Source organism: Podarcis bocagei (assembly GCF_964188305.1).
Source record: "Podarcis bocagei genome assembly, chromosome: 5".
In the NCBI taxonomy this organism is placed as follows: domain Eukaryota; kingdom Metazoa; phylum Chordata; class Lepidosauria; order Squamata; family Lacertidae; genus Podarcis; species Podarcis bocagei.
The window spans coordinates 91,644,338-91,669,997 of NC_138129.1; the positions used below are offsets into that span (position 1 = coordinate 91,644,338).

The 25,660-nt window shown below is 44.9% G+C and overlaps 1 protein-coding gene across 4 annotated transcripts in view; it reads right to left on the reverse strand.

The window, feature by feature from the left end:
* Nucleotides 1-25,660, reverse strand: part of HMCN1 (hemicentin 1) — a 329,394-nt gene that overhangs the window by 270,756 nt on the left and 32,978 nt on the right. For 3 of the 4 annotated variants that reach the window (XR_014008183.1, XM_081194243.1, XM_081194242.1), the window contains exons 2-4: nucleotides 10,602-10,672; nucleotides 6,330-6,488; nucleotides 2,130-2,252 (exon numbers count right to left, since the gene is read on the reverse strand). Coding sequence is in view for 3 of the 4 variants with exons in the window: in XM_081194243.1 (XP_081050369.1) it covers nucleotides 2,130-2,252; nucleotides 6,330-6,488; nucleotides 10,602-10,672 (353 nt within the window). In the remaining variant the exon portion in view is untranslated. Of the gene's footprint in view, nucleotides 1-2,129; nucleotides 2,253-4,497; nucleotides 4,566-6,329; nucleotides 6,489-10,601; nucleotides 10,673-25,660 lie in introns of those variants that run through there. The other variant, XM_081194244.1, reaches the window with a different exon arrangement.

Genomic DNA, 25,660 nt, shown 5'->3' on the forward strand with positions numbered 1-25,660 from the left:
TCAAAGTACAGTCTGACCTTGGTTCTCGAACGGAATGCATTCCGGGAGTCCAGCTGACTCCTGGAACCGTTCGAAAACCAAGGCACAGCTTCCGATTGGCTGCAGGAGTGTCCTGCAGCCAATCGGAAGCTGCGCCAGATGTTCTGCTTCCGAAAATCATTTGAAAACCAGAACACTCACTTCTGGGTTTCAATTGTTCGGGAGCCGGTTTGTTCAGGAGCCAAGGAATTTGAGATCCGAGGTATGACTGAGAGGATTAAACCCCTTCTCTGTCCATGCTACAGCTCCAGTTACCCACACCACCAGAGCTACTATTTGCAAGGTTTTGATTAAAGTCACTGGAGAGTTATTCATGCAGCATTTACTTTGGCCTCAAGCAATACTATAGCTGGGCATTGTGCAACATCGGTATTTTTGAAGAACAGTATGTCTCTGTTCCATTGGGCTTCGCAGAGCTAACAAACTCTCTTTGAACAGAAACTAAATAAAGGGACACTTCTTAAGCAACCGTTTGTGACATGGGACGCTAGTTCAGATGCCATGCTTGCCCGTGGCTGGAAGGAAGCTGTATCTAAAAATCTATCCAGATTTCTGTAGTGAGCAGGGGGGCCACTAGGGGCGCATTGGAAGATGGCTGACAATAACATCTCTCCGACCCACACGAGGTAATTAAAAGGCTGTGATGGGAGTATGCAGCCTCCCTGCCCCCCCCCAAGGAAATGGGGGGGACTGCCCTTGCCTGCTGTGCCCATATACCACCCCCGAACTAGAGGGGGTGGGGGCACTAGGCAGAAAGCCCTTGTGTGGACTTCGGCTCTCCTGGACGCTGTCTCTGATTCGCGCCACTAGCTGCAGCAACTTCAAAAGAAACAATTAGAAAGAAGCAAATGCACATATTTCAAGGAAGAATGGGAAGTAAAGACTGCTAATTGAAGGAATCTCTGAGAAAGAAGATGGGTCGGATAAACAGGAATATATCATGAGAAGACACATCAAGGCTCGGTATGTCGGCAACGGGACTGGATGGGGGGGGGACTTTCCTTTCTTCTATGTGATTAACCAATAATCCCCCCCACCCACAAGTCAGAAAGGCCGCTTAAATGACCTAAACTGGATGGGATGATTTAAGACTGTGTGGAGATAATTTCTAACCAAAAGCATGTTTTAAGGAGATCGTGGAAAGTACAAGAGCTTTGGGATGACGCAGTAAAAAATAGCGTCGCCATTTTGGCAAGTTCTGTCGAAAGACTTATGTCTGGGAGGAGGAATGCATTTGTTTTCATACAGCGGGCGAACGTCCTCAGAGGACTAAAGAAGGTGACAGATTTATGAAGATTAATGATGGAAAGAGTGCTTTTATTTATGGAAGTGATGATACATGGAAACCATCTCGATATGGTTATTGGATGAACGGAAAAATTCACACAGGATTACAATTTGTGTTTACCTGCTTAAGGAGATTATCAGAAGAGATCACAAAGAAAAAAGAAAAATATATGAAAATAACAAGATGAGATGTGGAAACAGCAAGACAGGACTAGTTAGAATTGTGAACATTATTTGGACAGATTTGTGGACATTAACGCAGCAGCAAGAAGATGATTGGAATCCCCTTCGGAACTTGAAATATAGCTACCCCCAACAAAAATTTAAAATTCGGCTTTGTAATTCGGAATTTATGTGATGTGATTTGATTTGATTTGATTGGTCGGTTAATAAAAATTATTTTTTAAAAAAAGATTTCTGCAGTGAGCCAGTAAATAGAGTGTTGGGAGCTGAGCCAAGAAGACTTGAGTTCAAATCTCTGCTCACTAATGAAACTGACTGGACGGCCTTGAGCAAATCTCTACATCTAACTTACCTCATAGTGTTGTTGTAAAGATAAAATGGAATAGCTCCATCTAAGTTACCCAAACTCACTGAAGGAAGGACAGGATACAAATGTAATGAAAACATGAATAGAAATATTGAGTTTCTTCTCCCACAATTTTCATCTTTAGGGTCAGCTTCATCGATGAAACATTTAGCAGGAAATGTTCAGTTCAAAACTAAGGCCGCTAGATAAAAGTTCACATTCTATCAATACCCATATAGGACTGCCATGAAAATTAAACTCCACTCATTCCTACCTCATTAACTTGCTTTTTGTCCAAGTGAAAAACCTGGCCAGAACTTGTTGATGCAATTTCTTCATAGACCTTGTAACCAATATGTCCTCTATCATCACAGTCTCCTGTTAGAACAAACACAACCTATATGGTTTGGGGGGGGGGGAGAAACAAGGATATTTAAATAGCCCTCGTACACAAAAGAATGGAAAAAGGAAAGCATCAGAAATCAATTAGTGAAGGAAATATACATTATGTCATTAAAGGGATACGCTTTATTTAATATTTTCAGTCTTAAGTAATTAGCGTAATAACTTTCAGAAGAACAATACCATATTGGCAAGCAGGAATGATAGGCCACATTATTTCATAACATTCATTAGTGCCTCGGGTAATTACAAGTTTTTATTAGTCGTAGCATAACTTTTTTATAAAAACAAAAAAGCAAAAATAGCTGCTGAACGTGCCAAATTCCAGTTAAATAGAGAGGTAGAAACTTGGAAGCTGTTACTTATTTGCTTTTTTCTCTCCTACCCGACTGCAGACATCAGTTCTGCAGGCCTTCCAGTGGCAGTTTTGTCCCTGCTCAATAACCGGAACAGCTGGTGGGACAAGCTGATGGGGACCAGGCAAGAACTTTAGCCCTTTGGGGCAACTGGGACCTGCAGTAAAATTTTACCTTGCGGAGCGTTCCTGTTTAGTATTCCAGTCAGCTGTGCCTCCTGCAGGATACTCCATTACATTCCCCACCCAACCCGGTTATCAGAGCCAGATTTAAGTTTGATGAGGCCCTAAGCTACTGAACGTGATGGGGCCCTTTATATGTCTAGCTGTCCTTTGTCAACAAATTGTTGCTGTTGAATATATGCTATATGGTAATTTATGGACCTAATAGGTATCTATTAGGCGCTGTGGGTTAAACCACAGAGCCTAGGGCTTGCCAATCAGAAGGTCAGCAGTTCGAATCCCCGCGACGGGGTGAGCTCCCGTTCCTCGGTCCCAGCTCATGCCAACCTAGCAGTTTGAAAGCACATCAAAGTGCAAGTACCGTATTTTTCGCACCATAGGGCGCACCGGACCATAGGGTGCACCCAGTTTTTAGGGGGGGAATTCAAGAAAAAAAATCTTCCCCCCCCCCCGCAGCCCCAAAGAGCAGCGTACAGGCTGCACACAACCTCTCCCTGCCGGAGGGGTTGCGTGCAGCTATGGATCAAGCCAAGGCAGCGAGCGGGATCCCGGGAGAGGCTGCGTGGGGCTAAAGAATCCATAGCCCCATGCAGCCTCTCCTTGGCAGAGGTGTTGCGCGCAGCTATGGAGGAAGCCAAGGCAGCGAGCGGGATGGATCCCGCTCGCTGTTTTGGCTTCCCCTTTAGCCCCGTGCAGCCTCTCCTTGGCGGAGGGGCTGCACAGGGCTTTCCTGGCTTTACTGGGAGGTGGGGGGATTCCCTCACCTCTCCCAAAAGCCCGCAGAAGCCGTGCAAACCCTTTAAAGAGATCGCGGCTTCTCCTGGCTTTCCTGGGAGGCAGGGGGATTCCCCCGCCTCCCGCAAAACCGGCAGAAGCCGCGCGCCTTTTAAAAGGGCTGCACGGCTTCTCCTGGCTTTCCTGGGAGGCGGGGGGATTCCCCCACCTCCCGGCGAAACCGGCAGAAGCCGCGCGCCTTTTAAAAGGGCTGCACGGCTTCTCCTGGATTTCCTGGGAGGCGGGGGGATTCCCCCACCTCCCGCGAAACCGGCAGAAGCCGCACGCCTTTTAAAAGGGCTGCACGGCTTCTCCTGGCTTTCCTGGGAGGCGGGGGGATTCCCCCGCCTCCCGCAAAACCAGGCTCCCCCCCCCCGCCAGCCTTCTAACCAAGTCGGGGGACAGCGGGAAGGGCGCACTGCGCCTCTCCCGCTGTCTCCCGAGTTTGCGGGGCTGGCGACGGGGAGGAGCAGGCTTCTCCCCCCGCCAGCCTTCTAACCAAGTCGGGGGACAGCGGGAAGGGCGCGCTGCGCCTCTCCCGCTGTCCCCCGAGCTTGTGGGGCTGGCGGTGGGGCTCTCCTGAAGCCTGGAGAGCGAGAGGGGTCAGTGCGCACCGACCCCTCTCGCTCTCCAGGCTTCAGCGAAAGCCTGCATTCGCACCATAGGACGCACACACATTTCCCCTTCAGTTTTGGAGGGGAAAAAGTGCGTCCTATAGTGCGAAAAATACGGTAGATAAATAGGTACCGCTCTGGCGGGAAGGCAAATGGCGTTTCCGTGCGCTGCTCTGGTTCGCCAGAAGCAGCTTAGTCATGCTGGCCACATGACCCGGAGGCTGTATGCCGGCTCCCTCGGCCAATAAAGCAAGATGAGCGCCGCAACCCCAGAATCGGCCACGACTGGTCCTAATGGTCAGGGGTCCCTTTACCTTTAATAGGTATCTAAAACCATTTGCATATGTTGCCATGCAACCAGTCCATGCATAATGTAGGCACCCTATATATAGAAAAGAGGAAACCAGTGATATTTTAGGGAGCAGGCTAGTAGACGGGGCCCATTACTTACATCACAGGAGCCTACACAACACAAAACACCGTTGCTGTATGCAGGTTTTATTTTATTTGTTTCTTATCTTATATTTTGGAAATGTACATCCAGGGTTTTTTTTGTTTAGCTCATACGTAAATCCAGCACTGCCGGTTATCAGTGGTTTTCTGATCAGTCTTCCTCAGGTTTGTTTCAGAGATCCCCTCCCTGTCCCTTTAGAGTTTGGGGGGTTTTGCCACCAGATTGTCTGCCCTTCTGCAAGCTTCTGTGCTCTGTTGCACCTGTTGACCCTCATAGGAACATAGGAACCGGCGTTGATCTGAATCAGACCAGGGGCTCATTAAGTTCAGCATTGTCTATCCTGATTGACAGTGATTGACAGTGGCTCTCAAGGATTTCAAATAAGGTTCTGTTTCAAGGCACCAGGAGTTGAGAACATGCCCTGTAGGCGACATAACCATTGGCATTCACACCTGAACATCGGAAACGGAGGGAACTGCCATCAGCTCAGAGGCGAGAGGTGGAAGGGCAGTTGTGTTATAGGGAGCCTCCAAAGATCTTGCAAAGTAGTTCTTCCTCTGGCGAGGAGGGAAGCCACACCTCCAGTGGGGAGGGGGTGCAAGGATCAGAAGAGGCTAGGGGGAGCCTCAACACCGAGCCTGAGCAAAGCGGAGAGGAGGCGAGTCCCCCTTTGCCAGAGCCCATTCTGCGCAGTAGTCTTTGGCGCAGAGAGGGGAGGAGAAGGTTGGGGGTCACACGGCTGTTATGCTGGGGAAGGTATAAGGACCGCCCACTCCCAGATTCTGCTAGCGACTGAGCAGACATGGACTTGCGACGCTCTGCACTGTAAATAGTTTGTACATATAATAAAGCCTGGAAAAGACAGGTTGGAGTCTTGCCTGTTTGCTCCCGAGCAACCACATCAGCACCTGACAGTGGGGAAAGCTGATATTTTGCTAATACCTGTCTAGAGTATCATACACATTAATAAAACTGTGTATGACCTGTGATGAGATAGTTTCTTCTACCCATCTCAATATTGTATGGACCTGCTTATTATTTGTTGAAACTGGTCGCCTCCAACTTGTATAATTCAATCCTAAACACAATTACCTAAAAGTAAAAGGTAAAGGTAAAGGACCCCGGGACGGTTAAGTCCAGTCAAAGGTGTCTATGGGGTTGTGACATTCATCTTGCTTTCGGGCCAAGGGAGCCAGCGTTTGTCCACAGACAGCTTTCCAGGTCATGTGGCCAGCATGACTAAACTATTTCTGGTGCAACAGGACACCATGATGGAAACCAGAACGCACAGAAAAGCCGTTTACCTTCCCGCTGCAGTGGTATCTATTTATCTACTTGCGCTGGTGTGCTTTTGAACTGCTAGGTTGGCAGGAGTTGGGACAGCGCAACGGGAGCTCACCCCATCATGGGAATTCGAACCACCAACCTTCTGATCGGCAAGCCCAAGAAGCTCAGTGGTTTAGACCACAGCGCCACCCGCATCCCATACCTAAAAGTAAGTCCCGCTGAATCTAACAAAACTGACTTCCACATGGGATCAAACTGTTATTTACATATTTTATCCAAGATGGTATTTGACCGTAATCAATAGGAACACATTTCATTTTTTTTTTAAAAAGAGACTTAAAATAATAACAACAATAATTAAAAATGGCGGTTTTGAAATAATCAGAATTGGAATTTGTTTCCTACCTGTGACTGCTTTTGCTGAATCAGTTGCAAGACCTCATGGGTCAGCTTGTAGTCTTTGGATCGCGCATCAGTAAAAACATAGATGAATGAACCTGGGAGAGAAATTTCTAGAGCAATCTTGATTGCGCCAATGCTCATCTCTGGACAGTCACCGCCCCCCTGTTTATAATCAGGAAACAGGGAAATAATGTAAGTTTAAAAAACAAAAAACAAAAACAGTGCTAAAGTTTAAAAAGTCACAAAAATTCTGAATTCATTTAACCTCCCCATTTGTAGTTATAGGGGGTCAACCATGAAAAATGTTACTGCTTTTGTGAAGTATCTCCTTAAGTAGCCATTCAAAGGTGTAAGCAAATCTTGATGAATGTAATAAAAAGAAACCAGAGTCCTTTTTGTTGGAGATAATTCAGATGGCAATTCCCAGGTGTCAAAGAAGGTTATTTATGTATGCAACAACTGTAGCCCGTATTTCATTAGCCCCAAAATGGAAAACGAGCGAGGTCCTAACTAAAGAATGGCAACTTAAGCTGATGGAATATGCACAGTTTGTGGACCTAACATAGAGAATAAGAGAACAAGAAGACCATACGTTCAGAGAAGATTGGAAAATGTTTATTGAATATATAGGCAGGAAATTGTGTACACTTGGAAACGTTGGCAGCATTAAGATAAGTTCAACAGTGTAAATAAGTTTTGATGGATGTAATAATGGAATAGTGCATGGTTTAGTTTATGTAAAATATTCAGGGATTTATGTTATGCAAAATGAACCATGGAAGGAGTAGAAGAGAAGTCGTTGATATTTTAAGGTTGTTGAAATGAATATTCTAAATTGTAAAAACAGAAAATTTAAGAAAAAATTATATTAAAAAAAACTAAGTATATTCCCCAGGTGTCTACATCTTTATGATTTAGGGACCAGGTAAATGCCATTCTGTTTTCTCAACTCTTTGGCCAGTTATATTACAAAAGCACTTTTAATTTATGATTAAAAGCCACTGTGTTTTGTTTTCTGTTGGTTCTTTTGTTTTACGTCCTTTAAATATTATTTAAAGCTGCCTTGAAGAGGAGTTAGAAAAGCAGGAATAAATTTGAACACTCTATGAAAACTAGTTGTTAGCTAAACATAAAATACTTGTTCCGAGAGCACTGATCTGCTAATTAGTCTCTTTAAAAATGAAGCTTCTGACCAAGCAGGGAAAAAAGATCAAATGGAAAGAAAATGAAGAAAGAGCGTTTTAAAAGGAAAACAAAACCTGTAATTCATATGAACTGGCAGTATTTGTTTGTCTTTGGGGACAAATCAGAATAGCGTTGTTGTCCATCCGTCTCCTGTTGCTGTATGTAAACATTGCCTTGGAAAAGTCACTGTGCTGCCATGAATTTGGCTGTTGTATACAATATCATGTTTTATTTCTGAGAAGCCTCCTTTTGCTGTGTCCTCTTTCTGGTTACCCCGAAAAAGGGTATATAAAAAGTACAGACAAAAGAACTTAAGACTAACAGTTATAAACTTATTCACATTGACCTATTTAGTATAGCAAAACTGCACCTTGCACATAATTAAAAAGATAAAGGTAAAGGACCCCTGACAGTTAAGTCCAGCCGCGAACGACTCTGGGGTTGCGTGCTCATCTCGCTTTACAGGCCGAGGGAGCCGGTGTTTGTCCACAGACAGTTTTTCCGGGTCATGTGGTAAGCATGACTAAGCCGCTTCTGGCGAAACCAGAGCAGCGCACGGAAACACCATTTACCTTCCCGCCGCAGTGGTACCTATTTATCTACTTGCACTGGTGTGCTTTCAGAGTACTAGTGTGTTTTCAGAGTACTAGGTTGGGTGGGCGACGTGGCGAATTTCACCCCCCCTCACTGATGACACTCAAGGCGGGCTGCCCCCGCCCCCTTCCTCCGCCCCTGCTATGAGGGCAGCAGTAGGATGGGGAATTGTTTGAAACCTGGTGAAGAAACTTTGTGGCGGAGGAGATCTGCTTTAACAAGGTCACCGCCCAATTTCTACTGAGGTCCCTTGCAACACAGCCCCCTCCGCTCATGAAAGTCCCTGCCCCCAATGTCCCTAGAGCAGCTTTTCAGGGGCTGCAGAGGAGAATGCCCTAATCTGAACTCCAAACTGACTTACATCTATAGAGCAGGTGTGCCCATTCAGTGCATGTTCATCTGGAATCCCAAACTGGCTTGTGTATATTCTTCTCTTTCTCAAACAGGGTTTTCGGAACGCTAGATTTCTGCCATGATCTCCTCAGCTCTCCTCCCCACCCTGACACACAGAGTACATGTTTTCTTAGTGCGTGTTATCCCTAAAGGACCCTATTCAACAGGTCTGTCAAATTCAGTCACTTTGACTTCTGCAGCAAAGATCATTCAAAAACCGCCTTTGGAAATTTGTTCCACTGCTTCGGTGTTCTTACAATATTAAATTATGGCATTAATTCTTCTTCTCTTTAGCTAATGAAAAGCATGTTCACTCCACCCCCCTTTCCTGTGGGAGAAATCTGTCTCGTCGCCATGAAAGTTCTGCTGTTGTGCTTTTATTTTAAGCTATGTTTTTCTTTTGTTCTCTTCCACCTCAACTTCCCATACCTCTGAGAAAAGATCTGCATGACTTCTCAAAGGTTGCCTGCAGACAACTTGTTCATCCCTAGTGATTTGTTTGCACAAAGTTTGTGAGGAAGTTAGACAACAGCAGTTGTTTATTGAACATTCATTTATTCAAGTAATTGCTATCCCACATCTTCCAGTCCATTTCCCCATCACTTCCCTTCCTGCAAAAAGTCGGGGTGTGTGTGTATAATGTATGAGCACAAAATCTACTGTAATTGTACAACCTGAATTTGCTGGTATGTGATTGAATCCCAACCGAAAACAGCAACAAACTGAAAACGCCTTAAGCTTCATTTTATAATTTATCAGTGTGGCTAAATGGAATGTCAATAGCAATAATTAAATTACATGCAACGTCCCACTTTCCTAATGCTCGCTATGTGGAAATTCACTTTTCCAGATACATTGAATTAATACCCAAGCTTTGCTTGGGCTGAAAGAGTCCTTGCTGCCGTTGTTGCATACCATAAACAATTTTTGGTCTTTCTTTGGAATTTCCTCACCTACGATACCCAATAGGAATGCTTCTGGTTTTTTAACAAATGTATTTTTATACATTTTCTTAAATTCATTATATATCATTTCCCAGAAAGCTTTTACCTCACTGCATGTCCACCACATATGATAGAAATCCCCCCCCTTTTCCTTTGCATTTCCAACATCCCTTATTTTTTGTCTTACACATTTTAGCAAGCTTAGTTGGTGTCAGATACCATCTATACATCATTTTCATCACATTTTCTTTTAATGCACTACTGGCAGTGAATTTAATTCCTTCATTCCATAACCTTTCCCATGTTTTTAATTGAATATTATAACCAAAATCTTTAGCCCATTGTAACATAACCACTTTAACTTTAGTATGCCATTCTAATAGTAATTTATACATTTTCGATAATATTTTCCTCTTATCATCCAGCAACTCTATCTCCAGCTTGGATCTTCTCGTTTCAAAGCCCATACAGTGGTGCCTCGCAAGACGAAAAGAATCCGTTCTGTGATTCTCTTCGTCTAGCGGTTTTTTCATCTTGCGAAGCAAGCCCATTGACGGATTAGCAGATTAGCGCTATTAGCGGCTTTTAGCGGCTTATCTGCTGATCGGATCAGCTGATAAGCGGCTTAGCGGCTTAGAAAAAGGGGGGAACCAGCAGGAACTCGCAAGACATTGTCGTCTTGCGAAGCAAGCCCATAGGAAATTTGTTTTGCGAAGCACCTCCAAAACGGAAAACTCTTTCGTCTAGCGAGTTTTCCGTCTTGCGAGGCATTCGTCTTGCGGGGCACCACTGTATTCTCTTTAACCTCCTTAAACACATCATTTACCTGCTGGTATTGCGACCAATCTGTAATTAAACCCCCAGTTATTGTTTTGGGGCTGGGATAGAGTTGCAGGGGAACTGAACCAGAGTTGAACCCTTCCACTTCTACAATTCTATGATTCTGAGCAGTGGCGTAGCGTGGGTTGTCAGCACCCGGGGCAAGGCAAGTAATTTGCGCCCCCTAACCCGTGGATTTGCGCCCCCTAACCCTAACCCCCAGATGTTGCGCCCGGTGCGGCCGGCCCCCCCTGCACCCCCCACGCTACGCCACTGATTCTGAGTGGGCTTAGCTTTGTTTTCCATCCAAAGCAATTGTGGCAAGGAGACAGACACTCACCTGAACGTATAGCTCCCTGAGTTCATATTGAAATTTCTTGGGATCCGTGGTAATTGTTACGGGACCAATTTCTGAAAGGGGAAAAGAAAAAAGAAAAAAAGCGAATTGCATTTTACAGGGAATCAACAGCTTTGCAATTGCGGGATCTGACATGAGAAACAAGGTCATTTACAGATTGATTGATTGATTGATTGATTGACTGATTGATTTTTGAATGACAACATGCCAAACATTCTCTTTGTGAAATGCTGTTCCTTTTGGGCAGCTCTGCAAGAACATTCCCCCAACTGTGAGAAAATATGTACAAACAGTACTACAAGTTACACACACACACACACACACACGTTCCACACATACACATACACACAAACACTACTTCCTTTCGCCCAGCCAAATCCCTGAAAAGCAAAACACCGTTCCCCACAATCACTTATTTTGCTTAGAAGCGGCCTCAGATACCTCAGGCTACACCATGACCCTCTAAGAAATAGCTGGCAAAGATCCCATAAGGTCAAGAATTCTCTGTTTGGATGGAGGTTTGTGGGAAACAGTTTTTTTAAAACAAAAAACTACAGTTAAAACATGGATCAGTAGGACTTGAATTAACTCTGACAAAGAAAACAATGATATTGTTGGGGTTTGGACGATTTCTGCTAGTTAAAAGGAAGTATTCAAGTATTGGTCTATTTACTGTTAAGTAAGTGGATTTCTGGGTTCAGACATACAGTTTCCCAGGGAAATTAATTCAGATAAGGAACCACTAAGTGCCTGTTTTGACCAGGTTTTTTCTTATATATTTACAACGGAAATGGGGGGGTCGGGGTGGTAAGGACTATAGTAAGGAAAAGAGCTGCTTCTGTGATTAGAAGTATTTAAAAATGAATGGCTTGTATTTAGTATTTGTGTCCTGACAAGATTTGGTTCATACGATTCAGCGCTTCAGAAAACAGCCACCTCAGTCCTTCTTAAGCTGAACAGTTCAATCCACCTAAGTCTGCTGATAATTCCCCCCTTGTTTGGGCTGCATAAGGAAAAGGATTCAAACACTGAATGCTTTTGGGATGTCGCTAATAATAATAATAATAATAATTATTTATTTATACCCCTCCCCTCTGGCTGGGTTTCCCCAGCCACCCAACAGAATATTAAAAACACGGTAAAACATCAAACATTAAAGGCTTCCCTAAACAGGGCTGCCTTCAGATGTCTTCTAAAAGTCAGAGAGTTGTTTATTTCCTTGACATCTGAAGGGAGGGCGTTCCACAGGGTGGGTGCCACTACCAAGAAGGCCCTCTGCCTGGTTCCCTGTAACCTCACTTCTCGCAGTGAGGGAACCGCCAGAAGGCCCTAATCCTACTCAGAGTAGACTCACTGAAGTTAATTATCATGACCAGTCCTTTTTTTCTTAAAAAATGTTTAGGGGTACTCTCATTTTCCTACTCATGTTGAAACACTGCCCCTCAAGGAGGCCAAACTTAGATTCACAAAATGTTTAGGGGTATGCGTACAGCTGCGTCCCCCCAGGGGAAAAAACACTGGTCATGACTATCAAAGGTTCAGTAATTTCAGTGGATCTGCTCTGAGCAGACTTGGATTCAAATTCACTACAGTGGTGCCCCGCAAGACGAATGCCTCGCAAGACAGAAGACTCGCTAGACGAAAGAGTTTTCCGTTTTGGAGGTGCTTCGCAAAACAAATTTCCTATGGGCTTGCTTCGCAAGACGACAATGTCTTGCAAGTTCCTGCTGGTTTTTTCCCTCCCCCCCCTTTTTCTAAGCCGCTAAGCCGCTTATCAGCTGATCCGATCAGCAGATAAGCCGCTAAAAGCCGCTAATTGCGCTAATCCGCTAATCCGTCAATGGGCTTGCTTCGCAAGACGAAAAAACCGCTAGACGAAGAGAATCACAGAACGGATTCTTTTCGTCTTGCGAGGCACCACTGTATTCAGACTCAATATTTATATATATGGTATATTGCAGCATGGTTCACTCCTTCTACATATTTAGTTTCACAACAACCCTAGGAGGTAGGTTAGATTAAGCCAAGGGATAATAGTTGGACCAAGGTCACTCAGTAAGTTTCAGGAGTTAGCAGAGATTTCAGTTTAGGTCTCTCCACTCCTAGTCCAACATTATTGCACCACATCCCGGCTTCTCCTTCATGGAGAGCACGGGTTGTGGGGGGATTAACCAGACACCCCTCTGTTGCTGGGCAGTTGGTTGGATGGCGCACAGTGTGATTGGGCTCCCTTGGTTGTTGGGGAGAGTTTGATGTTGCCAATTTTGATTGACAGCCTTGGTTGCATATATTCCCTGCGTGCAGCATTGAGCCTCCTCTTTTCGCCCCGCACATCGGATCACCTGCCCACCCTCACTAATTTTAGGGTGTTTTTTGCGTTTGACCTTGCTATGCCTGTCATGGGGTCGTCTGCTTTTGGGGCAGGGGCCTGGTAGGAATTTTGTCCATTTGACTGACTGGCTGGTGCCATTTGGGTTTTGCCTACTGCGTAGCAAATCGTCACAACTTGTAAGTTGCGGTTAGGCATTGGTTTTAGAAAATTGGTTGGTGGAGGGGCATGGATTGGCTGTGCCTGCCCCTCCAATGCTGCTGCTGCAAGGGTATTCCATTAAAGGAATCCAGGGGCTCACCATACTTTTGTCTGCACCCCTGGCAAGGGGGCTAGGGCCACGCAAGAGCCCCTGGGAGCATTTGGGGAGAGGTGAGGGTCTGGTACCCAGCTCCATTTACTCCCCATAAAATGTTTTCCCTTACAGACTTTGCAGGCTTGCGGATGTCGGTTCTGTCCCTGGGCGGGGACAGATAGTCACAACCAATGTCTAAGCAACCACTCACATTGTTTGCATTTTAATAAAGTTGTGGCCAAAATTATGCCAAAAATCTTAAACAAAATTGTGGTGTGAAGTGTGAATTTATTTAGGAGTGGCTTGGGGACCTCGACACGTAAACTATATCAAACTATACAACTCACATACCCAAGCACCGTATAAGAAGGGGTCCTGAGATGCAAATTTCGCAATAGAGAAAAGCATGCCACATGTGTAAACATTTTGCAAAATATGGTGAACACCGATACATCGAGAAAGACCAGAACCACTGGTAACATTTGCCATGTTTGGTTTGTCTTCCTTGAGTTTCTATCAAACCCCAATCTCATATACTAGGGGTAACTGCCTTTTTCTTTTAAAAACATCACTGGTGTCTCTTCCAAACACCTCAAGCCCTGAATTAAAGGGGCAGCAGGAGTGAGTAATATTCAGTGTTGTGGTAACATTGTCCCTGTGGCACCAGTCTAACGCAACAGAAAGGGGTGGTAGGACTGACTATCATTTCAGATTGCAGGCAGGAAATACCACAAAAAATCTCCCTTGAAGTAGAAAGCTAGCGCATCAGGGAGAAATATTCTAGACCTATCCTTTTCTAATTTTCTGCTTGCGGGGGGGGGTTAAAAAAGAAAAAGTTGGAAAGCACTAATGAAATAGATGACACATATACTGTATCATAAGAAGTTGTGGAGAAACATCTAAATTACAGATAAACATTTCTGAGACCCTACAGCATAAAATGAAAAGTTAGGCTGAAGTGACCAGTGAATTTACTAAAGACCTTTCTTTCCATACATGATTACAATATATCATGAAACATGGTACAACTACGAGTCAGAAGTATCACACTTATTATATAGTTTCAGCACAAAAGAACAAATATCAAACTTAGCTCTGGAATTTTCAAAACTACTTTGAAAGCACATTGAATTGATGACATATGGAAAGGATTTTTTTTCCCTAAGCCATGCTTGCATGTTACTGAACAAGGCCGTGTCTTCCTAAACTGGAAAACCACAAAATTGTAGTTAACACAACCAAGATGGTGTTTAGGCCGGTCCCTAAGCAACTGACCAAACACTACAACACAAAACTCTCTGCCAACAGATTTGACAGGCCATAAGAATGTTGATACCTCCCACCCAAAAATAAATTTGAAACCAACACCCCTCCGTAATAAACAAACAGGAAATAATCTGAATAAATAAATCTATATCTCAGTAAACTGACAACAATAACGCACACTTTGAAGCATCTCAGTACATTTTGTGTAGATGAAAGTTTCCACAACAGTTTGACAGTAATTATCCTGTTTTTCGTTTGTTTTTTAATTGTGACTTCATAATGTAGCTCACAAATGCTGTTGTGGCATTTGCGAGTGTTTGGAAACGACTCTTTGCTAATAAACATAACGATGCACAAGACATCAACAAAAATAAATTTCACATGAAGTGGAAGATTTAAGGAACTAACACAACAATATGACTGTGGTTTCCTTGGCGTTTATTCTGGGGTTTTAACTTGATGATGATTTTATATTTTGAAATATTGTTTTGTGTTGGGACTTTCTAGCTGCCTTGCGTTCACTGGAAAGTAAATGAACTATAACTTTTCCAAATACACGGAATGAGACATCTGTTCATCCCTTCAAGGCACTTGCAATGCCTAAACAGCAGCATTTGAAAAGTGTTAGCTCAAAGCAGGTGGAAAGAGAAGATACACCAACTGTCTTTTCCTTGTGGATTTTATTTTGGAGCCATTTGCTGGGTGGGTGGGAAGCACAACATGCCCCCCAAAAAAACATAGAGGAGGAGAAAATATCCAAAGTTTTGGGGTTCATACTTAACCATATAAGGTGGCCAAGGGTTCCTCCTTCCTCTCCCACTTGCTTTTTCAACTTAAAAATCCCCACACCATTTGCAACAGCACAAGGCTCTCTCCGAAGTTTCCTGCTGGCTGTGTTTCCTCAAATTCCTTGCGAGTGACACCATATCATTAAGCATCGCATCGCTCCCAAGGCATTCCGGGAAGTGGGGCCGGCAGGAAGCAGTATGTGGCTCTCTCCACAGTATCCCATAAGCCACACTTCCTGCTGAGACCCAGTAAGATGCGTGGAAACCTCCTCCCAAACCTTTTGGAGAAATCCCCTCCCATGCACGCAAGGTTAAGCAGCAAAAGATCAGCTCCATTTTCGCAGCAGGGTGGGGGGTGGAGAATATTTGTAAGAAACACAGCTATTTCAGCCCAACCTTTGTCACTCAGCACGAAATCCTTCAGACTAAAGCATAAAGCATAACAATAAGGTATCAGCCTAACCCTGGTGAATGCCTCCATCAGTAAAGGTAAAGGGACCCCTGACAATTAAGTCCAGTCGCGGACGATTCTGGGGTTGTGGCGCTCATCTCGCTTTACAGGCCGAGAGAGCTGGCGTTTGTCCGCTTCCGCAGACATTTTTTCCGGGTCATGTGGCCAGCATGACTAAGCCACTTCTGGCAAAACCAGAGCAGCGCATGGAAACGCCTTTTATCTTCCTGCTGGAGCGGTACCTATTTATCTACTTGCACTCTGACGTGCTTTCGAACTGCTAAGTTGGCAGGAGCTGGGACCAAACAACGGGAGCTCACCCCGTCGCAGGGATTCGAACCACCAACCTTTCGATCAGCAAGCCCAAGTGGCACAGTGGTTTAACCCACAGTGCCACCCTGCCTAATCAGTAACTGGTGCCCAAATTCACATCACAGCGAATCTTCCAAATTTAGGCTGCAATCCTAAACACACTAGGGTGTAAGGTCCATTGAAGACAGTGAGTCTTACTTCTGAGTAATACTGCATCTAGTAGAACACACTGTTAACAAATACATTCTCTCTCACACACATATTTGAGCATTCATAAAATTCCATCTGATATTGTAAGCATTCACAAATTAGATTTTTTTAGCATACCTTACTGAACACACAACCCCATTTTGAAGTACCGTATTTTTTGCTCTATAAGACTCACTTTTTTCCTCCTAAAAAGTAAGGGGAAATGTGTGTGTGTGTGTTATGGAGCGAATGCAGGCTGCGCAGCTATCCCAGAAGCCAGAACAGCAAGAGGGATCACTGCTTTCGCTGCGCAGCAATCCCTCTTGCTGTTCTGGCTTCTGAGATTCAGAATATTTTTTTTCTTGTTTTCCTCCTCCAAAAACTAGGTGCGTCTTGTGGTCTGGTGCGTCTTATAGAGCGAAAAATATGGTATTTACCATTTAGAACCCTAAATATACACACAGAGTATCTAAAGATGTGTACACATCATAAGTAACCCACTCCCCAAATAACCACCCAATAAGATGGGATGTTGAGGAAGTGAGAGAAAGAAAATGACAACCCAGTGGGAAGGGGTCGAACTGAGAAACTGCTCTAAATTGCTTTAAATGTTCCAGAACTAGTCAGAGGAGATTATTGTTTTACTTTTTGCGCATGAAGTAATGATTTACAGAAGAGCCAAAGAACATTTGGTTCTTCAGATGTTTCTGGACTACAACTCCCATCATCCTTAACCACTGACTACTATGCTGCCTTGAAGAGATGGAAACTAGAGTCCGACAACATCTGGAGGACCAAAGGTTCTCCAACCTTGCCTTATCAGCATGGTCTCTGATCACAGATGTTAGCATTTGGGGAGGGACGCTTAAACTACTTCCAGACAGAGCTTCTGTTAATGCATGCACACCCACAGATATATCACAACATTTTGCAAGTTTGTCAGTCCTCTTACACTGGGAGCCCATGTTAACAGGACTGGAGCCACTGCGAAACAAGAAGAAGGGATCCCCATGATTGAGAAACCCCAAGGTTTGCAGAAGGACAATTAATATATATATACTTAAGAGGAACAAGAATATGACTTTTAGAAGACATCTGCAGGCAGCCCTGTTTTGGGAAGTTTTTGATGTTTGAAGTTTTATTGTGTTTTTACTATTCTTTTGGGAGCCGCCCAGAGTGGCTGGGGAAACCCAGCCAGTTGGGGGCATCGCTGTCAACTTACAGATTTGAAAATAAGGGATCAGCAGCCAAAATAAGGGATTTTCAGAGCACAGGTATGTTCAGCTTCTGAGCCCCTCCGAGCCAAAGGCAGAAAGCCCAGCCAGCGGCCAAACAAAGCCTCAAGCGGTGTTTCCCACAGCGCAGCAACCCGGCAAAGGGGATGCAGCAAGGAAAACCACCGTCACCTCTCCACTGGGAAGCGCTGAGCAAAGGCGAGTCCCCAGACAACGCGGCCGATTTGACTGGCACAAGGCATGCAAGCTCCACCCCCCCAGTCGTTCTTAGACTTCTTATTGGGTGAGCAACACAGCCAAGCTACACAGTTGGAGCCTCCCTCCTCCCTGGTTGGCAGGGAGGGAGGGAGAGCAGCTGCTTCCTTTGAAACCTGGGAAATTTAAGGGACGTCATCAATAAGGGACAGCAGCGGGACACGGCGCTGGGATAAGGGACTTTCCCACCAAATAAGGGACGGTTGACAGCTATGGTTGGGGGGCGGGGTATAAATAATAAATTTATTATTATTATTAACATTAATATAAACATCCTAGAAAAAGCAGCTTGATGAGCACTGGGCATTGTCAGTGGCTTCCAAGAGCTATGGAATATTGTAACTCGGAAAATAAAATGGAATTGCCTGACTGAGTCCCTTATCGCTTTTAATTATCCAGGGGGAAGGCCACGACTGGTTGGTTGCGACAATGAATAGAAATTCCGTTTTAGAGGTTACAGGAGAGAACAGAGCTGCAAGTCTCACTTGCTTTTGGTATAAATGTAAAACGACACATCTACCAATACTTATAGATTTTACTGCGTATATAAGGCAAACCTTAACGTTCCAAAGCAAGGAATTCAGTATTCCTTAACAGACCACTTCAGGGGGGAAATAAACTCTGCTTCACATTTTTGGCTGATTACATCATCAACATGCTCTGCAGCAAATGCCATGAAAAACCACCAGCGTCCCAAGAGATTGTAACTAAGCTGCAGAGGCATAACAACTCTAATTCAGTGGGAGAAAACCCCAGCTCAGCCCCTGCAACCTCTCCTTTGCCCCCTCGTGGTTTTCTAACACCACTCCCAAACATCTCAGCAAGTCCAGGCTCCCTTCTGCTGTTTCCTAAAAGTTTGTAATTAACCAGGGCCACCACAAAAAAAAACCACAAGTGGTAGATCACCAAGATCAGAAACACTAAAGCGTGTTCTCCCTAATAGAGAGCACGTGCTCGGTGGGATCTAGCAGGCCACCCCACTGTTGCTGGGCGGATCTGTTTGGATGGCCACAGGCAGTCATTGGGCAGTTGAGTTTCTGGGGAGATTTTCATGTTGCCAATTTGGAGGTGGGACACTGTGATAGGAATTTTGAGGTCTTAGATATATGGCTATGTTCATAACCGCACATACATAGACAGCACAGGAAGACCGACCTGAAGCCATTTTGATTCCTAAACTGAGCAAATGTTTTCTCTGCATGGTCAAAGTGGAAAAGCCTCCCCATTGTCTTTTCCTTCACAAATCCTGTCTTAAGGGTATGTCTGTGTATGAATAGGGTGTGAGCCTGTGACCTGGCCCAGGAACGAAGTATTTATCACTACAAAATAATGGCCAGGCTCCCCAGGCAATCCAATCAAGTAGCCTGCCAGACAGGAGATCAACAACGACAGGAGAAAACAATATTCAAATTTCTGTTTTAGACCGCCTTTTCTGTGATGTAGGTGTGATGTATCTGAGGGGTGGTCTTAGGTTACACCCCTTCTGTGATGTATCTATGATGTTTCTGGGGGTGCTCTTGATCTACAGGATGGGAATTTAAAAAGTCTTTATAAGGCCTTGCACACCATTTTTCTGGGTCCTCCTCTCTCCTGCGTGTGAGGGGAGCACCCTGTTGCAACAGATCAGTAAAGATCAAGCTTACGAGCTGCTTTGCTTCTCAATATTCTCTGGTTGGCCTCTGTTATTCTCTCCTACCAACAGGGAACCTATGTAAGGACTCTATATGGGTTCTTGGATACCCCATAAGGGAAAAGGGCAATTTTTGTTTACAACAACACAAAGGTTTTAAATACAGGTCACACAGCTTTGGACTTTCTCTTTTGCTGCGTACACCGGGTCACCCGCCCACCCTCCCTGAAATGAGGGTTTTGCCTACTGCGTAGCAAATCGTCACAACTTGTAAGGTTTGCAGTTAGGCATTGGTTGAAAAATCGGTTGGTGGAGGGGTAAGTGCCTACCCCTCCAATGCTGGTGCTACAAGGGAATTCTGTTAAAGGAATCCGGGGGCTTGCCATACCTTCGTCCAATTCCCTGGCATTGGGTTTGGGCCACGCAAGCCCTGGGAGCATGCGGGGAGAGGTGAGGGTCTGTTACCCAGCTTCACTGATGCCCAATATTGTTTTCCCTGACTGGCTTCCGCTGGAATCCGGAAGTCAGTTCTGTCCCTGGGGCATGGACAGATAGTCGTAACCAATGCCTAAGCAACCACTCACGTTTGTGTATTTAAATAAAGTTGTGGCCAAAATTCTGCCAGAAACCTTAAACAAAAATTTCTGTGTGACGTGTGAGTTAATTTGGGGTGGCTTGGGGACCTCGACACGCAACGGAATCAAAACCAACAAGGTCCACCTCTCACCGGCAGAACCCTCACAAACACCAGGCCACTACTTGCAAAGTCGAAGGTTTGCAACTCTGGAGACCATGCATAACCACCTCGTCACCATTCTGCACTTACGTGTCTCCTCCATAAGTTCCACGGCATTGTGTCAGAAGGTTATTCGCCTATCAGAGATGCAGCTGAGCCCCGCCCCTTTCGGCACCCATTGCAAAATATCAAAATACACCATTTCCTCCTCCCTCGTCAAGGCTTCTCACTTGCCTGCTCCCCTCTCAAGCAGCTCCTGGGATTAGCAACCACTACGCACCATCCTGGCTGCTTCTACGCTTTTCGTTTTGACTTTGCTTCCCTAAGGACACCCCAAGGCTTCAGAGCCGCTGCCACTTTTTTTCTTTTTGGTCTGAGGCGACAACCATCAGGTGGTCACAACTGGGGGATTTTTACCAAGGTTTAGATCATGGGTAGGCAAACTAAGCCCGGGGGCTGGATCCGGCCCAATCGCCTTCTGAATCCGGCCCGCAGACGGTCCAGGAATCAGCATATTTTTACATGAGTAGAATGTGTCCTTTTATTTAAAATGCATCTCTGGGTTATTTGTGGGGCATAGGAATTGGTTCATTTTATTTTACAGTGGTGCCCCGCACAACGAATGCCTCGCAAGACGGAAAACCCGCTAGACGAAAGGGTTTTCCGTTTTGGAGGTGCTTCGCAAAACGAATTTCCTATGGGCTTGCTTCGCAAGACGACAATGCCTTGCGAGTTCCTGCGGGTTTTTTTTCCCTTCCCCCCCCTTTTTCTAAGCCGCTAAGCCGCTTATCAGCTGATCCGATCAGCAGATAAGCCGCTAAAAGCTGCTAATAGCGCTAATCCGCTAATCCGTCAATGGGCTTGCTTCACAAGACGAAAAAACCGCTAGACGAAGAGAATCACAGAATGGATTCTTTTCGTCTTGCGAGGCACCACTGTATTTTCAAAATATAGTCCGGCCCCCCACAAGGTCTGAGGGACAGTGGACTGTCTGAAAAAGTTTGCTGACCCCTGGTTTAGATTCTAAATTCCCTGTCCACCTCTGTACAGTGGTAACTCAGGTTAAGAACTTAATTCGTTCTGGAAGTCTGTTCTTAACCTGAAACTGTTCTTAACCTGAAGCACCACTTTAGCTAATGGGGCCTCCCGCTGCCGCTGCACGATTTCTGTTCTCATCCTGAAGCAAAGTTCTTAACCCAAGGTACTATTTCTGGGTTAGGGGAATCTGTAACCTGAAGCATATGTAACCCGAGGTACCACTGTACTGGAATTCCAGTACAGAGGTAGACAGGGAATTTGGAATCTAATACAACTCTTTTGTCTCTTGTTGTTTGCCGTCTTGGGCTCCCTTGGGCAGGGTATGAAATAAATAGACAGACAGACAGACAGACAGACAGACAGATGATAGATGGATAGATAGATAGATAGATAGATAGATAGATAGATAGATAGATAGACAGACAGACAGGCAGTCCCTTTTTCACGTAAGGCAGAGCAGTTGCTAGCTCCTTCTCCATCTGCAACTGCCTCACTCCATCCTAAAGGCTTCCCAGACCTCAGGAGCTAACTGGGGAAGAAAGAACACAGAGGGGGGATGCTGAGGGAAAGAAGTCAGCAGGAAAGCCCCTGCTTCATGACTCGTACATTTCACCTGGTTAGTAAAGTGGCATTAAATCGCATAACTGTTTTGGAAATAATAGTTAACTGCTACTTCAATTAAACAATGATTTAAGGAGAGAGGTCCAGTCTGATTGCTTACTGCAGCTACTAAACTAAGGTTGAGCATTTAAACCCATCCACTGTGTAGGTGTGAATTAATATTTATAACTGCATTTAAACTTTTCAAAGCTGCTGATACTTCATTTGCTTTAAATTCCTTTAAAAGCTCTTCAAGCTAAAGGCTGTCCTGATGTTCCAGAATAAAACCGCAGAGAACAGCTGTGTAAATGATTCACATTTATAAAAACCTTATTTAACATTGTTGATAATTGTAATCCATCATTGTTTCCTAAAAATTGTTTTGTTTCACAGCAACACTTGGCTAATTTGGGGGTTTTTTTGCAATTGACTAAGTAGAAACCTGTTGCTGATTAACATTAATTGTTTTGTTGTTCTAATGAAATTAATGTCTTAAAAATACTTAGGCTTGTGTCCAATGTAGCACCAAGTAACTAACTGTCATCAGTGTAAGGATCTGGCCTTGTGCAAGAGGATTTTCCTCTCTCTCCCCCACATGCACCCCCTAAGTCTGTTCTGGGGATTTTCCCAACCCTCAAGAACATATTTGGAAAAGGTGCGAGACAACACACAGGGGGAAAGTCCCATTGCACAAGTGTAAATCCTTGCACTGGCAAGACAATTACTTAGCACTACTCTGGATACTAGTCATAGCCATTATTGACAATATTTGACCAGTCAGTTGAAAAAAAATCTTTTTTGGCCAAGATGCCCAAATCCTAGAAACTGTCTTAAAATGCTTAACATATCTTTTTTTAAACTTGAAAATGCATAATAAATTAAAGTATGCACATCTGAATGTAACTGATGGCTGCAATTCGTACATGCTACAGAATCATTTTGTTGGCACAATGTTTTTTTATTAGTTATTCATTTCAACCATTTTATACGGCTTAATCATAATCATTTCTGTGTGTTATACAGTGGTACCTCTGGTTGCGAACGGGATCCGTTCCGGAGGCCCGTTCGCAACGTGAAAAGCCCACAACCTGAAGCGTCGTGTCTGCGCAGGTGCGCGGTGTGATTTGGCGCTTGTGAGCATGCGTGAAGCGTGATTTAGCGCTACTGCACATGTGCGAGTGGCGAAACCCAGAAGTAACCCTTTCCAGTACTTCCGGGTGGCCGCGGGACGCAACCTGAAAAAACGTAACATGAAGCAAACGTAAGGTGAGGTATGACTGTATAGGAGACAATACAATAAGACTAAACATGCGTCAACATGAGTTGAATTCAATTCAAAAGCCTGCTTTTTGGGGGAGTGGGGGGTCTTCAGTAAGCACTTAAAGTTCAACAGGGAGAGGGCTTGTCTAACCTCAACTGGAAGGGAATTCCACAAAATTGGATCCAGTATACTGAACTCATGGTTCTTTGTGGATATGAACAGCACATCTGAGTCAGGTGGCACTACTTACAGAGACTACCCACAAGATCTCTGTGATTGAGCAGGGATGAAGTATCCTGGTCCCAGGTTGTTAAGGGCCTTGTAAATTAATACAAATTGAACCTGGCAGGGTAGCGTATGAGCAGCCAGTATAAGCTTCTGAGCACCAGAGTTATGTGCTGGCAATATTTTGTCACACAGAATATTGCAGTAATCAGGTCCTGAGTGGCTGGGAGCTGGGGTCACTGTTATACAGTGGTTCCACTCCTTCCTCCTGGGCCATGTCCAGAAAGTGGTGTTGGGGGATGAGTGTTCAGACACCTGGGCTCTCACTTGTGGGGTGCCTCAGGGTTCTGTCCTCTCCCCCATGCTTTTCAACATCTACATGCAGCCGCTGGGAGAGATCATCAGGAGGTTTGGGCTGGGTGTTCATCAGTATGTGGATGATACCCAGCTCTACCTCTCTTTTAAATCGGAAGCAGTGAAGGCGGTGAAGGTCCTGTGTGAGTGTCTGGAGGCGGTTGGAGGATGGATGGCGGCTAACAGATTGAGGTTGAATCCTGACAAGACAGAAGTACTGTTTTGGGGGGACGGGGGAGGGCGGGTGTGGAGGACTCCCTGGTCCTGAATGGGGTAACTGTGCCCCTGAAAGACCAGGTGCGCAGCCTGGGAGTCATTTTGGACTCACAGCTGTTCATGGAGGCGCAGGTCAATTCTGTGTCCAGGACAGCTGTCTACCAGCTCCATCTGGTATGCAGGCTGAGACCCTACCTGCCCGCGGACTGTCTCACAAGAGTTGTGCATGCTCTGGTTATCTCCTGCTTGGACTACTGTAATGCGCTCTACATGGGGCCACCTTTGAAGGTGACCTGGAAACTACAGCTAATCCAGAATGCGGCAGCTAGACTGGTGACTGGGAGTGGCCGCTGAGACCATATAACACAGGTCCTGAAAGACCTACATTGGCTCCCAGTACTGGGAGTTATTGGTGATAACACTTCGCCCCCAGGTTCCAAAGCACTGCACCCAGTGTTTCATATATGTCAAACAGCATTGGGGACAAGATTGCACCCTGCGGTACAATGTTAAGACAAAGACCATGGAGTCGAAACACTGTCTCTGAACGCTAATATCTGGACCTGTAGGTAGGAGTGGAACCATCTTATAACAGTGGTCCCAATACACATCCCACAGAGCTGGTCCATGAGAATACCATGGCCAATGGTATCAAAAGCCACCAAGAGATCAAGAAGCAGGAGGGGAATCACACTTCCCCTGTCCTGCCCCCAATATGGCTCATCCATCAGGGTGCACAAGGCTGATTCAGTCCCAAAATGGTACCTGAACTCAGATTGAAATGGATCTAGATCCGTATTCCTTCAGGAACTCCAGCAACTGCTCCAGCCCCATGATATGCGGGAGAGCTTTCCATTAAAAACAAAGATCTGTACCAAGTATCCAGCCCTGGCTGTGTCTTTCTGGCTCTCTAGACAACTTTACCCACAACAACAAACCACACAAGAGTTTTAAGGACAAATGAGATTTAGAAGTGCCATACAGTAACTGAAGGAACAAAAATAGATAATGCTGAAGCTCTTCTTAAAAGTAGTTTTCTCTGAAGTTTGCTCAAAGCTCATTAAAGGTTAAATAGCATCAATTGACCTGGATCAGGCCCTTGCTGCCAAGTGGTTCAGAGTTAGAAATGTGTCATAAGCTATTAAATTTCTTCCTACATAACATTATGATTATTCAGATGTTTTTGGCTCCAAGTCTGAAGCTGGGTTTAATTATACTATTTTTTAAAGAAAGGAGAGAAACAGCGTGCACCAGAGAAGGCAAATAGAACTAAAACACACATCCCCAGCTTTGCTTCATTCTGACAATAAAAGCTTAGGCTGAAATCTTACGAGTGCTGACCATTTCAAAAGAAGGAGAAGGTATGCTGCGCTGACCCCACCAACCTTTCTGCCTCAAACGCTGCTGCGAGACCCAGCAAGCAAGAACCGTATACCCTGGAATCTGTACTCTGCAACACCGGAATACTCAGCAATGTCCTGGGTCCTATGAGGAATTCGATATGGGAGTTCCTCAGCAGACATGTTGATCTTAAGGGGTCTCTGAAGGTAGAAATATGTGGACACCACTACTCTAAGTTAATATCAGTATAGTGGCCAGAACATCTCTTGGGTCCAACACCACATTGTGCTTCTTCTGAGGTACTGTAGTTTGTCCACCTTTGATCCCCACCCTTATAACCTTATAACCTTTCCTGACACCTGGGAATTTCAGTCTGACAGCTTCTAGGAGCCACAGGTGAAAGCTGAGTGCAGGGTGGGGGACCAAAGGTGGACAAACTACTGCGGCTCATAAAGGGACACAGGTGGCGCTGTGGGTTAAACCACAGAACCTAGGGCTTACTGATCAGAAGGTTAGCGGT